Genomic DNA, 17,211 nt, shown 5'->3' with positions numbered 1-17,211 from the left:
ACCTCCCCATTGAATTCAATGGGAAAAAACCCACAACAAATGAGAAGCGAAAAAAACCACACCGCAGTTTTTCTGCTCAGCATTTACGCAGCGTGTGGATAAGATTTTTTTCAAATCTAAACCACTCTGCTGTTACTGTATTAATCCGTTGCTGAAAATCCGCAGTAGTTACGCTACGTGTGAACTGACGCTTAGTGTGTCCAGTTGGAATCTCCAGGCATATGCCCTGGAATGTATATCCCCAACATATCCCACTCGATACCATACAGTGGTGTACATCATTTATAGGTCCCATGCAAAAAAAACATATACTGCACTGTATACTTATTTTGGGGTGGCCCACTGTATAGGAAAGCGCAGCAAGCTGTGATTTCCTAAAAAAAAAAAGTACTAAAAGTATAGCAAGGTATAGCGTCTATCCTCTGTCAAGTAAAACAAATTGCCCCCCCAATGACAACAGAAAATGGTCCCCATCCTTCCCAAAATCCTGAATGGAAAACCTGTCTGTTTATGTAGCTATATAAACGAGAGTGCTACGTAACGAAACAACTAGACAGAAATACATTTCAGCAGTCTGCAAAGCGGGTTGACAACCTCTATGAGAGCTGTAATGGTGGCCATATTGGTCATCTCACTGCAAAATGTACAGAAACTCTTACTGTCCCCAGTGGGGCTCGCAATCTATCTTCTCTATGGGTATTTTCACACAGGGTGCATACACTGCAGGGAATTCTGGCAGAAAAACCACACCAAATTTTAGGTCAGATTTTCAGGCAGAATCTCCGCTGAAAAAACAGTGCTGGGAAAAAAAAGAACGTACCCCTGGCCATAGCGACGCATCCGTCTGTTCTCCGTGCAGCCTGGCCTCCTGTGATGACGCTTCAATCTGTGATTGGCTGCAGCAGTTACTTTTTCTGATTTGCAAATTTTGCACCGAAATCACAAAGACACTTTAAAGACACAAAAAAATTCAACATTTGCTATTTGTTGTGGGTTTTAACTCCCTGAAAGTGCAGCGATTCCGCAGCATAAATTGACATGTTGCGGATTGAAAAACCGCACTGCAGGTCAATTTATCAATGTTTTCTCAGCTGATTTTTTCTGTAGGTACTATAATATGCTTCAGATTTTCAACAATGAAATCTGTTGGGGGCAGCTAAGCTGCTAAGTGTGAATATACCCTAGCTGTATGGTTTTGGAGTGTGGGAGGAAACCCACACAAACTCCATGCAGATGATGTATTTTGGCAGGTTTGAACCCAGTGCTACAAGGCAACACCACTAACCACTGAGCCACCGTCTCTATGATGTGAAGGCGACTATTCACCTATAGTAAACCCAATCTATGATCTGAGCTGTGCAAAAAATCCAATGTTATAAAACCTTTACAAGTCGAAGCAAGTCAATAGTTCAACACTTGATCATTGCAGCCTGTGGGATGGAAATGAATCAGATTTGCTCATTTTTTCTGTTACTATCCTTCTTTGGTTCAAGACCAAAACTGGTTGAACTTGTCTTGACAGGAAGCATAAAGAGCGCAGTTGTTACCGTATTGTCCTATGTACGATATGTGTCTTGTAGCTTAAAAGTCATTGGCAGTGGAAGTGTTACTTTTACAGATTCATTTGCAAGGTGAGTAAGGTGTGGGCAGGCACTAGGACCGCCTTGTACACCTGTTTCCCACGGTGTGTACTCTCTGCTGTATCTATGCAGATCAAAGGGCAAAGTTAGATCTGGATTTATTCTACCGCCTCTTATCCAGTTTTATTTAGCATAGACCATGGCCCTGCTGCTGCTGAAAACTCTGCAGGATCCTCAGCTGGTGGCCCAATTCCAGAGATCCTGTGGTCTGATCCTACAGCCAAAGGGTGAGACTAATGGAGCAGCTTCAGGGCATAACTCTCCACAGACCATCCAGGGAGGCAGGGAGAAGACTGCAGGGGTCAAGGGTGTTCCCCAAGAAAATGGCCACAAGCCCTACATCAATGGATCATATACAAATGGAACATATAAACAGGTAATTGTACGGGAACAGATTACCTAAAAATAATAAGCATTGTTATATTAATGATTGTTCACAAATCCATGTAAATCTTAGAGATGCCTCTGGGTTGCATTTATACTTATTTTACCAATGGCTCCTTACATTCTGTGTCCTGTTACAGTGAAGTTTTCCACATTGTGTGTTGGTATGTAACCAAAGTCACCTAAACTAATTCTCCGAAGTCATCGGACACCTATTTCATTCTGACACATTTTGCTACTTTGTAGCAGACCTATGTACCTTCGTGCAATGGGTGTGGCATGGCGACAAACTCCGCTCTGTACTCCGTATCCTAAACACAGGGTATATAGGGGTGTGTTTGTGATGTGATACACTTTACAATGCTGTCATTTATAATTATATGACCGTATTCTAAACAGTCGCTCAGTCATCTTACCAGCTGTAAATGTCATTCTATTACACGTAAGTAAAAGGCAGAAGTCCGTAAAATCCTCCCAACTTGTGTCAACTTGAAGCTCGCAGGCTCTGGTACAAAAGCAATACTACAACACTTGTCCGTTTCATCTCTAGAGAAAACTTTTGAAAACAATTAAGATACAACTATGTGAATGTGTCCTATGAGCTAGTGACATCACCTGCCACCATACATATGTGATGTCACACTGTATAGAATTAGTATTCATTGTAGAATTTGTATAGTGAAATACGTCATTCAGAGCGTACGGTCCACAATGCCTTTCTCTTAGGCCAGATTTAGACGAACGTGCGCGCTTTGCGCGCGCAAAATACGCTGCGTTTTGCACGTGCAAAAGGCACTTGACAGCTCCGTGTGCCCTGTTGTTCATATGGATGCGCGGCTGCGTGCTTTTCGCGCAGCCGCCATCATTATGACACTCTGTTTGGATGTTTGTAAACAGAAAAGCACGTGGTGCTTTTCTGTTTACATTCATTCTTTTACTGCTGTTGCGTGAATAACGCTTGTCCCACGGAAGTGCTTCCGTGGGGCATGCGTGATTTTCACGCACCCATTGACTTCAATGGGTGCGTGATGCACGAAAAACGCAGAAATATAGAACATGTCGCAAGTTTTACGCAGCGGACTCACGCTGCGCAAAACTCACAGACAGTCTGCACTGCCCCATAGACTTGCATAGGTCCGTGCGACCCGCGTGAAAACCATTCGGGCTGCACGGACGCAAATCACGTTCGTGTGAATCCGCCCTTATGTGCACGTTGCAACAAGGCTTATTAATCGTTTTCTACTGGGGCACCACCAGCCAGAACATTTTGATGCCAGGGCCTCACTATTTGTTGTAATCCATTCTAAATTAAAAAAAAACAATAATAATTTATCTCCATTTATTTTGAAACCCAGAGCCATAGCTAGGTTTTCTTTCACCCGCCACATGGGCGCACGCACACACAAGTACGAGCAACCGTAGAAAGGCCTGTGCAGCATCTAATAACTTCTACTGATTGAGGTTAAAGTCAAAGCTGACTATTTTGCTGTGCCTCCCCAACAGCTAGAGCGCGTCGCCAGTGCATCTGCCTCAAAGTTTGAGAAGCAAAGTTAAAAGTACTTTTGGATAGAACATCATTTGACACATTGCAGGAGAATTGGAGAATATAATTATGGCATGTATGTACAGAACCATGCCCGAGCATTTAGCTATTCGTGGACCTTTTGTCTATTTTTGTACTCTCAATAAAGCTGTGGTGACAGTTGGTTGTGTCCTATATGATTGTAGCTTGGCCTTTTTTGCTGTGGCCAGCTGCAAGAAGTATAGTGTACATGGCGTACATGCATGTGTTGTCATCGACCCTAGTAGAGACATTCTCCTCATGACAACTCCTTTCTTCATTGAAACTGACATGACTGTCCATACCTTTTCCCCTCCACTTCGCAGTACTGTGATAATAAAGGTATCCAAGCCAACCAAACCTATGCCAAAAGGAAATCCAGAACCCCCTTCCTCCTATGTTTGCAGATCTGCAACGCTTGATTCCAGTGTGAATTACAACCAGATCATTATTGTTGTTTATCTGTGTTTAGTTTACCTTGGCCCACACACCGGATTTGAGTCAACCTGTGTTCGGTAGTTGCCTCTGTTCCATCCTACTTTCCAGGCAGGGACAAGCTAAATGCGAAAAAAAAACTCCCCACTTAGATATGCTAGGGCTACTCATCTGGAGCATTTCTGGATTGACGGTATATTTTTCTTTACATAAATCTTGGGTAGTCATTTTGTCTTCGTTATTGCCATGAGCTGTGGATAGCAGTTCCTGAGATTTGCTTTACAGAAGCCCCTGTCAGAAAATGACTCGTTGACTTATATAGGAGAATGTTATGGGCATGCTCTGTGACATAAGGCTATACATATTAAAGGGGGGAAAAAGGGAAGCTAAATGTGACCGAAACCTTTAACCACTTACCGAAATCATATAGCATTTTTTTTCTTCTAAGGGTATGTTCACACGCAAACTCAAAAACGTCTGAAAATACGGAGCTGTTTTCAAGGGAAAACCGCTCTTGATTTTCAGACGTTTTTGAAGCCACTCGCGAGTTTCGCAGCGTTTTTTATGGCCGTTTTTGGAGCTGTTTTCTATAGAATAAATGAAAAACGGCTCCAAAAACATCCCAAGAAGTGACCTGCGCTTTTTTTTCGCGGCCGTTTTTTTACGCGGCCGTTTTTCAAAACGGCCTCGTAAAGATATGTCCTGTCGGAACAGGACGCCGTTTTTCTAATTGCAATCAATGGGCAGATGTTTGGAGGCGTTCTGCTTCCGATTTTATGGCCCAAAAAAACGGGCGAAAATAGGCCGTGTGAACATACCCTAATGGTGATGATTATGGCTAACAGTTAATGAAAACCCAAAATTTAGGGTCTCAGAAAAGTCTATAAGCCCAATTTCAAAAATGATTTTTAATACCGAAATGTTGGCCTACTGAAAAGCATGTACGGTATATACCCTCAATACTTGGTCGGGGCTCCTTTGGCATGAATTACTGCATTAATGTGGCATTGAGGCGATCAGCCTGTGGCACTGCTGAGGTGTTATGGAAGCCCTGGTTGCTTTGATAGCGGCCTTCAGCTCGTCTGCATTGTTGGGTCTGGTGCCTCATCTTCCTCTTGACAATACCCCATAGATTCTCTATAGGGTTTAGGTCAGGCGAGTTTGCTGGCCAATCAAGCGCAGTGATACTGTGGTTATTAAACCAGGTATTGGTACTTTTGGCAGTGTGGGCAGGTGCCAAGTCCTGTTGGGAAATGAAATCTGCATCTTCATAAGGCTGGGTTCACACGACCTATTTTCAGACGTAAACGAGGCGTATTATGCCTCGTTTTACGTGTGAAAATAGGGCTACAATACGTCGGCAAACATCTGCCCATTCATTTGAATGGGTTTGCCGACGTATTGTGCAGACGACCTGTAATTTACGTGTCGTCGTTTGACAGCTGTCAAACGACGACGCGTAAATTGCCTCGGCAAAGAAGTGCAGGGCACTTCTTTGCAACGTAATTTGAGCCGTTCTTCATTGAACTCAATGAAGAGTAGCTCAAGATATACGAGCGTCACAGACGCCTCGTATATTACGAGGAGGAGCATTTACGGCTGAAACGACGCAGCTGTTTTCTTCTGAAAACAGGCTGTCATTTCAGCCGTAAAAGCCAGCTAGCGTGTGAACATACCCTAAAGGGGAAGTGAATGACTTTAATCAGAGAACATCACCTGTGAGTCACTGGATATAAATGTGCTGTAATCAGTTATATGGTGTGCAGAGCTCCTGTGTATAACTGCCATCTACCACTATATGGTGGTAATATTGGTCTTTGTATAGTGGTATTATTCACTAACCGTATGGGGGTATTATTCAGTCACTATGAGGTTATGGTGTGGCGGTATTATTCAGATACCGTATAGGGGTATTAGGGCCGGTTCACATCAGCGTTGGCTTTCCGTTGAGGGGTTCCGTCTGAGGTTTCCGTCGTGGAACCCCTCAACGGAAATTCAAACCGAAATCTTAGCTTCGACTGCGCTATTGATTCCGTCGAAAAAACGGAAACCTGCCAGAATGGTGACAAACGGAAACCATTAGCAACGTTTCTGTCACCATTGATATCAATGGTGATGCAAACGGAAGCTAAGTTTTCCGTTTGACTTTCCGTTGAGGGGTTCACCCAACGGAAACTTACGACGAAACTCCTCAAATGGAAAGCCAACGCTGATGTGAACCGGCCCTTATTCAGTCACCATGAGGTTATGGTGTGGCAGTGTTATTTGTACCTTATAGTGTATTATCGGTAATAATTAGTTGTGTTCAGTAACAGTATGCAGGTAATATTTAATCTGGTATAGGGGTATGATATAATAACTGTATATAGATAATTTCTTTGTGTGAGAGGGGGGGGCGCATAGGCTTTGGGTCTTTCACCACTCCTGGATGCGCTAGAAATCAGCGTTGCAATTCTCTCCTTCTGAATTAACTGCATTATTGATACAGTAATTCAGCATTTGGGGCCTCACTTTTAACTTTCCCCAGGGCCACACTTTACCTAAAACCGGCCCTGTTCATGAGTTAATAAGATCCAGTATTTATCTGCTCTAGAAAATACGGACATTTTTTACTGCGTTTAGGACAATACAGTGTCAGTATTTTGTCCCTTTTTAAGCCCAGTATTCAGTGCTCTGTCATCTGTTTTTTTTCCCCTTATTATGAGGATACGGATAGTGATGTGTATCTATCAGGCTCCATTGATTTCTATGAAAAGCTTACAGCTATCATACATATGCCTGCATAGAAATATGGATGTGTGAAGGACTACAGAATAAGGCCTCATGCACACGACCGTAATAGTCTTTACTGTCCGCAAATACCGATCCGACGTCTATGGATACACATTCGTAGCCATCCGCATTTGCGAAAGCGCCCATAGACTTCCATGGGCGAATCCGTTCCGCAATTGCGGACAAAAATAGGACATGTTCTATATTTTGTGGATCATTTCTATGGCCCGGACACCCATCTGTAAATATACGGAAAGGTGTCCATGGCCAATAGAAATGAATGGGTCCGCAATTTGATCCGTAATTGCGGATTCCGTAATTACGGATGAAAATTACGGCCGTGCACGTGAGGCCTTACACTGGCTCTGTATTCAGAGCCGATTCACATAACGTTTGCTATAATGAATGTCTGACACTAAATCCGCAGGTAAAACCGCAGCAATAAGCGCACAATTTTGCTGCAGATTTTTGTGACTGAATTACCTGACATTTTTTGAGATTGTGCTGCAGATTTTCTGTTGTAGAAAATCTGCAGCGTCTCCTGCATGTGGGCTCAAACCCTAAGGTCAGTTTCACACACAGGTATGATACAGTTATTTGCACCGTTTCTGGAGCCAAACTCACAAGTGGAACCAAAAGGAAGGAAAGGTATAAAGAACAGAGTGATGCATCTCCTTTCTTTTATGTCCACGCCTGTATTTGTCTTAAAATATTCAGCCAAAAACTGCATCAAAACTATGTGTGAGAACAAACACAAGAAAGTTGCAACAAATAGGGCATCATTTTTAGAAATTAAAAATGCTTTGAAAGACCGTTGGCATCTGACAGAATTGGGCACACCTAAATAGATGTGCTAAACAGACGGCTTACTCACATATGTCCTTCTGTAAGACAAAGCCTACTAAGTAGTTCTTACACGCACTGACATGTTGCAACCATGACAAGTAACCGCTTGAAACCATCTTGTTTTTGCCCTGGGATAGTCTAGTATACAGTAGTCATACCTGGTTCGTATATTCCAGAGGGTCCTTTTTAATAATCCATGCTATAGCATGAACTGATAATCCACCATCAATCTAAGGGTGTAGTCACACGTGGCAGATTTTCTGTGACTGAAAATGAGTTTCATACGACTGAATGGGGTTGTTTTTGCAGTAGGTGCAAGTCCCATTCAGATGTATGGATCTGATTTTTAGTCGCCTAAAACTTCTGCAACATCTATGGGTACATCTGAAATGTCCCATGTTGGGGAAAATAAGGACTGGACAGGTTGGATTTTTACCTGATATTTTCTATCCCTAAGATAAGCAACGTTTGGCAGCTGCTTCTCTCCCTACCTTCTTAGTAAGGCTGGATTCACACGAGCACATTACGTCCGTAATGGACGGAACGTATTTCGGCCGCAAGTCCTGGACCGAACACACTGCAGGGAGCCGGACTCCTAGCAATATAGTTATGTACGATGCTAGGAGTCCCTGCCCCTCCATGGAACTACTGTCCCGTACTGTAATCATGTTTTCAGTACGGGACAGTTGTCCGGCAGCGAGGCAGGGACTCCTAGCATCATACATAACTATGATGCTAGGAGCCCAACTCCCTGCAGTATGTTCGGTCCGGGACTTGCGGCCGAAATACGTTCCGTCCATTACGGACGTAATGTGCTCGTGTGAATCCAGTCTAAGGCTATGTTCACCCGCTTATCCAAAAACGTTTTTACGGCTGTTTTTGGAGCTGTTTTTCTATAGAGTCAATAAAAAACGGCTCAAGAAGTGATATGCACTTCTTTTTCGCGGCTGTTTTTTTACGTGGCTGTTTTTCAAAACAGCCGCGTAAAAAAACGGCCCGTCGGGACAACGCAGTTTTCCTATTGAAACCAATGGGCAGATGTTTGGAGGCGTTCTGCCTCCCATTTTTCCGCTGATTTACAGCCGTGTGAACGTACCCTAATAATAACATACTCATTTGGCCAAGCTGAAAGGGTATGTTACTGGGAGAGTCTGGGAAGACCGCTATCTTATCTCTATGGCCACCCTAGGAACGATGTCACCCTTTTCTACCATATATTTTTAATATGTTATGTATTTATTACACTTTGCTAATAATGGTCGAGTAAAAAAGAGATGTGAATATTTTTTTGTTATAAACCTTCGTTCTCTCCTTTTTGTTATTCATAAAGTGAGAAAATACCTTTAGGACTTGCCTAGGTGCGTAACCTCACCTTTTCCAGACTTGGGCTCCATACCTATTCTCTGTTCATGCCCCCACAATCTCTTGCGGTCCCACCAGTTTGGCAATGCTGTTCACGTAGTATGCTGCCACCTCATTAGGGTCACATGGTCTCCATAAGTGATGCCACCTTGCACAGAATCCACAATTGCATGCCTGTGCAGTAGTACCATCCATTTTTTAGTGCCCATAAAATATATAGTGCAATTCACAGGATTACCCATACTACATACCAGGGTGGCTGGCTAACTTATTGGGAGACAAAATAATGACTGCTGCCACCCCAGAAGGCCGGGCTGTACTCAAAGCAGAGGGCCAATTCGCCATGACAACGCCCGGGTTCTAAGTATAAACTTTATTTTTTTCCTGCAGTGTTTCCGCAGCAGACATTCCACCCGAAAAACTGCACCACGATTTAGTGTGTTTTTGTTTTTTTTTAGACGAAATTCCCTGCAGCTTCCAGGACTGATACGCTGTGTACTTTTATGTAGCGTATCCACCCTGTATGCACTTACCCTAAAACTGAGAGGCATTCTATTAGGACCCGACTCTGTCAGGGCCTAATAGGCATACACTGATTGGAGACCTGAAGGCCTTTGTTATATACCCAGCTCCCATAGAAACCATCGGCACCACGCAATCCCATGGCGGAGGTGCCGATTGGGTTACCGAGGGAGCCCCCTCCCTCTGAAGCCACTTCGATTCCGTGGTCAAGAAATTAAACGTCCTGGATCGGAGGTAACATTAGACAGCCCTGCACCCGCTCTAACTGGCACAGGACACTTGTTCCGGGCTTATGACAAAGCCCCATGAAAAGGCGGTCATAAAGGGGTTAACGGTGATGGTTTCTTGTATGTTTTATGGGGCTGATTTATTATTACTGTCTTACACTTAGATAAAAAGGCAGAAGATGAGCAAAATTTATTGAATTTTAAGCCATGTCCCTTTTTTCGACTTTTCAAATCTGTCTAGTGAGACACAAAAAGTGTCTAAAACGCATAATCCGGCGCAAAGCGTGTATGCCAGTTTTTTGCCGCAAAATAAGACAGAATTCTGGTGCATTCCTTTTAGTAAATTTCCCCCAATATGTATTGTTTTGAGATTTGATGCTCAATGTAAAGATCTGTAGCCTCATAATACTGTGGATATATTCTATTATTTTCCAGGTTCCCACATTTGTCTTGTCATTGACTCACCTTTCTACTGTGTAAATGTTGTTATTTGCAATGTAGTACTAATACAGTAGATGTTTTATTGCACTATTGTGTGGTTGTTTATACTCCTGTTGTGTATAGGTGATATTATTGCTGGTGTTATAGGCCCTGCGGACTGTTTTGGGAAGATTAATAGAAGTTATTATTTAAATGTATTTTTGCTTTTTTTTTTTTATTACTCCGTATAAAGGAGCTACTACCGCATGTAAATACAGAGATTTTGCATGATGTTGCCATGGTTCTATAAGATTTTGCTATGCCGGGGTCTCCTCTGTGTCTGCCACTTTCTAACCTTGCCAGAGGACAGTTTAACGTTCGACCTCAAATTGTCTCCAATGAAATAAATGAGGATAGTGTTTGATGAGTGAGACTGCACAATATCCTTTTCACGATGAGATCAACAAGAATGTCACACACCATTGCTTGGTAATGGGCATAGAACAGAGAGACTAAGTGATTGCCACACTCCCCTTGAAGTTCTCGAAGACTCGTTATGATTTGATCACATGATCGGCGTCCTGTCTTTGTGAACTTTTGTCACATCTCCCAATGTGTAGCGTGAATTCCATTTGAGTATTTCATCCTCCCTGATTGAAATGCCAGACGTTACTTCTGTCTCCTGGTTGACATTTAAGAATAAACAAAAAGATAAAGTTCTTGTCGTAGAAAGCTGATCGTACCTGCTAGATAAACATTGACTATTTGTTCTGTATCCCGCACTGCAGCGGGGAATTAATAATCCGAGGGGATTACAGGTTTATTATATCTTTAGTACTGAATCATAATCTCTCCTGCTGGGTGGCATTATAAATTCTGTGTTTTGCCCACACTATCCAGATACCAATCTTTTCCTTTTGGGCACCATGTAATGTAGTGCACACAAGCTCTTCCTGGTCCTGTGGAATGTGGTTGAGAACCGACCTTTCCGGTCTGGCCACATATACATTTCCCCTTTACGTAATTGGCTAGGTGTGTACTGTCTACATCTGCAGTGTTTCCACGTTCTCTCCCAATAGCCTTGGTTTGAAATCTACATTTAAAAGATCAGTGAGCCCAAAATTGTAACTGCATAATAAGAAAGTTCTTTGCTAGAGTCTGAGAAATTCATGCAAAATTCATCCTGTTCAATGAACTTGTGAACTGTTACTATATACAATACTTGATGGACTTCGGTTGTAAAAGACAAACTTTGTAAAGCATGGTCCTGTATTACTCATGATTGCTATGTTGGCCCAACTTACCCAGTTCAGGAGCAGACACCGTTAAGCCATTTTTGTCATGCGTTCGTTAAATGGCTATAATCGTTGTATTTGTTGGGCTAAGGCCTTATTCAGACGAACGTATAATACGTCCGTGCTACATGCGCGATTTTCACGCGCGTCGCACGGACCTATGTTAGTCAATGGGGCCATTCAGACAGTCCGTGATTTTCACGCAGTGTGTGTCCGCTGCGTAAAACTCACGACATGTCATATATTTGTGCGTTTTTCGCACATCACGCACCCATTGAAGTCAATGGGTGCGTGAAAATCACGCAGCACACGGAAGCACTTCCGTGGTTCGTGCAACAGCAGTAAAAAGTATGAATGAAAACAGAAAAGCACCACGTGCTTTTCTGTTTACAAACATAAAAACAGCGTGTCATAATGATGGCAGCTGCGCGAAAATCACACAGCCACGCATCGTATGCTGATGACACACAGAGCTTTTGCAGACCTTTTGCGTGCGCAAAACGCCACGTTTTTTGCGTGCGCAAAACACACAGGCTCGTGTGAATCTGGCCTTACAATGTGATTTTTGCTTGATCAATGCAGGTTCTTTTCTTATCATTTTTTATGACATAATTTTTGCTTTAGTATTTTTAGACCTATACTTTTGAATAAAAAGGTTAAAGGAAATATGTTTTTTTTTTTACTTTTTATCTAATTTTTCTGCTGTAAATTTTGAAATTACATGTCTATTTTACGGTAATGGGGTCAGGGCTAGCGTTACCACAATGATTGGCGGGGGAGTATTTTATGTTTAATTGTAATGTAATTTAGATTTGGGTTTTTTTACTTTTTTTTTTTTTCGTATTCTCGCCTGTCCTTCAAAGATCAAAAAAGACCTTTTGGGGGATTTTATTTCATTTAAAAAAAAAATTATACTATACTTTTTCACTGTAACTGGGGGCTGCACAACAACACCAGTTACAGGGGAAATTGTCCCTATTGGCACAGTTGGGGCTGTGCTGGCTCTACTGCTGGCATCCTGGCGATAACATGACCACCTGAACCAATTGAGGCCGCTACCTTTATTCTATACACTGCACTCATTGAACCCTGAGTACGTGGTGAATACAGAGAAGACAGATGTGATGAAAAACCGCTTCTGCCTTCTCTCCAGGGCAGTGTCTGACTGCTGGGCACTTGAAATTCAGCTGCCCAATCGCTCGGGGAGGAAGCTTAAACCCGATATATATATATATATATATATATATCAAAGTAACGACACCAGGACTTCAGAGTAGATGAAACAGGGTGGATTTATTCACCTCAAGTGTACGATGTTTCGGTTCGTCACAGATCCTTTCTCAAACTACTAAATGCTACACACAGTGTCAAGTATAAATAGGCACAACATACAATAATTAATCAAAGCCTAATTAATATACATTATATAAAAAAAACTGTTGTATAAACATAAATTCCATCACATATCAAACGACCAGTATTTAACCCCTTCCCGCTCCTGGACGTACTATTAGGTCATGGTAGCTGTATCGTTCGCGCTCCATGACCTAATAGTACGTCACGGGAGTAACGGCCGTTTCGGCCGTCCTCCCGACACATACAGGAGCTGTGACAGCTGCTGTCTCGTACAGCAGCTGCCGCAGCCCCTACATCGGGGACCGATCGCTGTGTCCCCGCTGATTAAACCCTTAAAAGCTGCGTTCAATAGGGATCGCGGCTTTTTAGGGGTTAAGCTACCATCGTCGGCCTGCTACATGATAGCGGCCGGCGATTGTAACTATGGCAACCGGACACCAAACAATGGCGTCCGGCTATGCCATCGACGGAAGCCTAGTGGGTCCTGACAAAGTCAGGACCCACTATGCTTGCTGTCAGTGAGTGGCTGACAGCTCTAATACACTGCACTACGCATGTAGTGCAGTGTATTAGAATAGCGATCAGGGCCTCCTGCCCTCAAGTCCCCTAGTGGGATAAAGTTAAAAAAAAGATGTGTAAAATATAAGAAAATAAAAGTTTTAAAAGTAAAAATCCCCCTTTTTCCCTTATCAGTCCTATTTATTATTAATAAAAATAGATAAATAAACAAATAAACTATACATAATTGGTATCGCCGCGTCCGTAACGGCCTGAACTACAAAATTATTTCGTTATTTATCCCGCGCGAAGATAATAATAAACCGTACCAGAATCACAATTGTTTGGTCACTTCACCTTCCAAAAAATGGAATAAAAAGAGATCAAAAAGTCGCATGGACCTAAAAATGGTACTGATCGAAACTACAGTTCGTTACGCAAAAAACAAGTCCTCGCACGGCTTTCTTGATGGAAAAAGAAAAAAATTCTGGCTCTTAGAATAAGGTAACACAAAAAGTGAATGATTTTTTACAAAACGTATTTTATTGTGCAAACGCCATAAGACATAAAAAAAACTATAAACATCTGGTATCGCCATAATTGTATCGCCCCGCAGAATAAAGTGAATATGTCATTTATAGCGCACGGTGAACGCTGTAAAAAAAATAGAATAAAAAAACAATAGTATAATTGCTGTTTTTTAGTCACTACGCCACTTAAAAATAAAATAAATACTGATCAAAAAGTCGCATGCACCCCAAGAAAACTACAATGAATTCCTCAAGGGGTCTAGTTTCCAAAATGGGGTCACTTTTGTGGGGTTTCCACTGTTTTGGCACCACAAGACCTCTTCAAACCGGACATGGTGCCTAATAAAAAAGAGGCCTCAAAATCCACTAGGTGGTCCTTTTGCTTCGGAGGCCGGTGCTTCAGTCCATTACCGCACTAGGGCCACATGTGGGATATTTCAATAGATATTGAGTTGCGTTTCTCTGGTAAAACCTTTTGTGTTATAGAAAAAAATTGTATAAAAGGGATTTTCTGACAAAAATAAATATGTAAATTTCACCTCTACTTTGCTCTAAATTCCTGTGAAACACCTAAAGGGTTCATAAACTTTCTAAATGCTGTTGTCAATACTTTGAGGGGTCTAGTTTCTAAAATGGGGTGTTTCATAGGGGTGTCTAATATATAGGCTCCTCAAAGCAACTTCTGAACTGGAACCTAAAAAAAAAATAAAAAAAAATGAGGCAATACTTCGCTTCTCCTAATGAACATTGCCTACTCCAAGATGACCCCAGTTTTGACCGTTTGTATAAACGGAGACCCCTATTAGACCGTTTTCAGTGCCCGGTTTTCCCAAGCATACACCACCGAGACGTGTATTTCTATTGATGAGTCCTTGGTACATTTTAAAGGGAGGCTTCAATTCCGCCAGTACCTGCCGGGTAAGAGGGCAAGGTATGGTGTGAAGCTGTATAAGCTGTGCGAGTGCATCAGGGTATACCTACAAATTTAGGATATATGAAGGGAAGGACACCAGTGCTCAGCCCCCAGAATGCCCCCCCTTACTGGGAGTTAATGCAAAAATTGTGTGGGATTTGGTGCACCCACTGCTGGACCAGGGTTACCACCTCTACCTGGATAATTTTTATACCAGCGTCCCACTCCAACTGCCTCGCTCCCAGAAGTCCTGAAGCATGCGGCACTGCTAGAAGACATCTGAGAGGCCTCCCTAAGACTTTGCTTGGGCAAACACTCAGAAGGGGTGAGAGCAGGGCACAATCTAGCAGCAACATATTGTGTGTCAAGTACAAGACGAGAGATGCCACACCAGTACCCATGTACCTGTACGAGGTACCAGTACAGAGACCCCCATACCATACTTACATCCTTCACTACAATAGGTACATGAGAGGAGTGGACTTGTCAGATCAAGTCCTGAAGCCCTACAGCGCCATGCGGTGTGGTATAAGAAGCTGGCAGTGCACATCATACAGATGGCATTGTACAACGCATACATGCTACGTCGATGTGCAGACCAAACAGGAACTTTCCTGGAATTTCAAGAAGTGGTTATCAAGAAACTAATTTTTAGGGACCAAGAAGGGGGGGCACCCAGTACTTCTGGAAGCGGGGCCACACGCATCGTACCAGGGCAACACATTCCAGGAGAAGTTCCCCAAACTGGCATGAAAGGAAAAAGTCAAAGAGGTACAAAGTCTGCTATAAGAGGGGGCTAAGGAAGGACACAATATATCAATGTGACACGTGTCCCGAAAAACTAAGGCTCCGTATGAAAGAGTGCTTCAAAATGTATCATACATCCCTTGATTTTTAATCTACCCAGTTTTACTTACCCTGATGCACTCTGCACAGCTTATCCCCCTCATCTTTCCCCTCTGAGCCCTGCTGTGTGCCCAGGCAGCTGATAACAGCCACATTGAGGGTATTGCCATACCCGTGAGAACCCACATTACAGTTTATGGGGTGTATGTCTCCGGTCAAAATGCTCACTACACCTCTAGATGAATGCCTTGTAGTTTTTGAAACAGGGTCACTTATTGGGGGTTTCAACTGTACTGGTACCTCAGGGGCTTCTGCATACATGACTTTGCACCAGAAAATCCCCAGTAGGCCAAATGGTGGTCCTTTCCTTCTGAGCCCTCCCATGGGCCCAAACGTCAGTTTATCATCACAAATTGGGCATTGCCACACTCAGGACAAATTGGGCAACAAAATGGGGTATTTTATTTCTTGTGAAAATAAGAAATTTTCAGCCAAAACTACGTATTATTGGAAAAAAATAATTTTGTTTGAATTCCCAGCCCAATTCAAATAAGTTATGTGACAAAACTATGGGGTAAAAATGGTCACAACACCAATAAATAAATTCCTTGAGGGGTGTAGTTTCCAAAATGGGGTCACTTCTGGTGGGTTTCCATTGCTTTCGATACCTCTGGGGCTCTGCAAATGCGACATGGCACCTGAAAACCAATCCAGCAAAATCTGCACTCCAAAGACCACACAGCGCTCCTTCCCTTCTGAGGCCACCCATGGGCCCAAACGGCAGTTTATCACCACAAATGGGGTATTACTGCACTCAGGAGAAATTGGGCAACAAAATGGGGTATTTTGTTCCCTGTGAAAATAAGAAATTTTTATAAAAGATGACATCTTATTGGAAAAAAAATTCACAGCCCAATTCAAATACGTGCTGTGTAAAAACTGTGGAGTCAAAATGGTAACAACAACCATAAATGAATTCCTTGAGGGGTGTAGTTTCCGAAATGGGGTCACTTTTGGGGGATTCCTACTGTTTTGGCACCTCAACACCTCTTCAAACCTGGCATGCTGCCTAAAATATATTCGAATAAAAAAGAGGCCTCAAAATGCACTAGGTGCTTCTTTGCTTCTGGGGCTTGTGTTTTAGTCCACGAGCGCACTAGAGCCACATGTGGGACATTTCTAAAAACTGCAGAATCTTGGCAATACATATTTAGTAGTGTTTCTCTGGTAAAACCTTCTGTGTTACAGAAAAAAATTGAATACAATCGAAATTCAGCAAGAAAAGTTAAATTTGCACATTTCACCTCCTACTTGTCTTTAATTTCTGTGAAATGCCTGAAGGGTTAAATAAACTTTCTAAATGCTGTTTTGAATACTTTGAGGGGTCTAGTTTTAAAAATGGGGTGTTTTATTGGGGTTTCTAATACATAGGCCCCTCAAAGTCACTTCGGAACTGAACAGGTACCTTAAAAATATGAGAAATTGCTGTTTATGTTCTAAGCCTTGTAACGTCCAAGAAAAATAAAAGAATGTTCAAAAAACGATGCCACTCTAAAGTAGACATATGGGAAATGTGAACTAGTAACTATTTTGGGTGGTATAAC

General features: G+C 42.5%; 1 protein-coding gene across 1 annotated transcript in view; it reads left to right on the top strand.

The window, feature by feature from the left end:
- The first annotated feature begins 1,766 nt into the window (after nt 1-1,766).
- SGPP2 (sphingosine-1-phosphate phosphatase 2) overlaps nt 1,767-17,211 on the top strand; it is a 59,490-nt gene continuing 44,045 nt past the window's right edge. The window contains exon 1 of the mRNA XM_075863974.1: nt 1,767-2,016. Within this exon, the coding sequence (XP_075720089.1) occupies nt 1,780-2,016 (237 nt within the window). The 5' untranslated portion in view covers nt 1,767-1,779. The remainder of the gene's footprint in view (nt 2,017-17,211) is intronic.

Source organism: Rhinoderma darwinii, chromosome 4 (assembly GCF_050947455.1).
Source record: "Rhinoderma darwinii isolate aRhiDar2 chromosome 4, aRhiDar2.hap1, whole genome shotgun sequence".
NCBI classification, from domain to species: domain Eukaryota; kingdom Metazoa; phylum Chordata; class Amphibia; order Anura; family Rhinodermatidae; genus Rhinoderma; species Rhinoderma darwinii.
The sequence above is the reverse complement of the archived record's forward strand: the minus strand, read 5'-3'. Positions and strand labels throughout refer to the sequence as shown.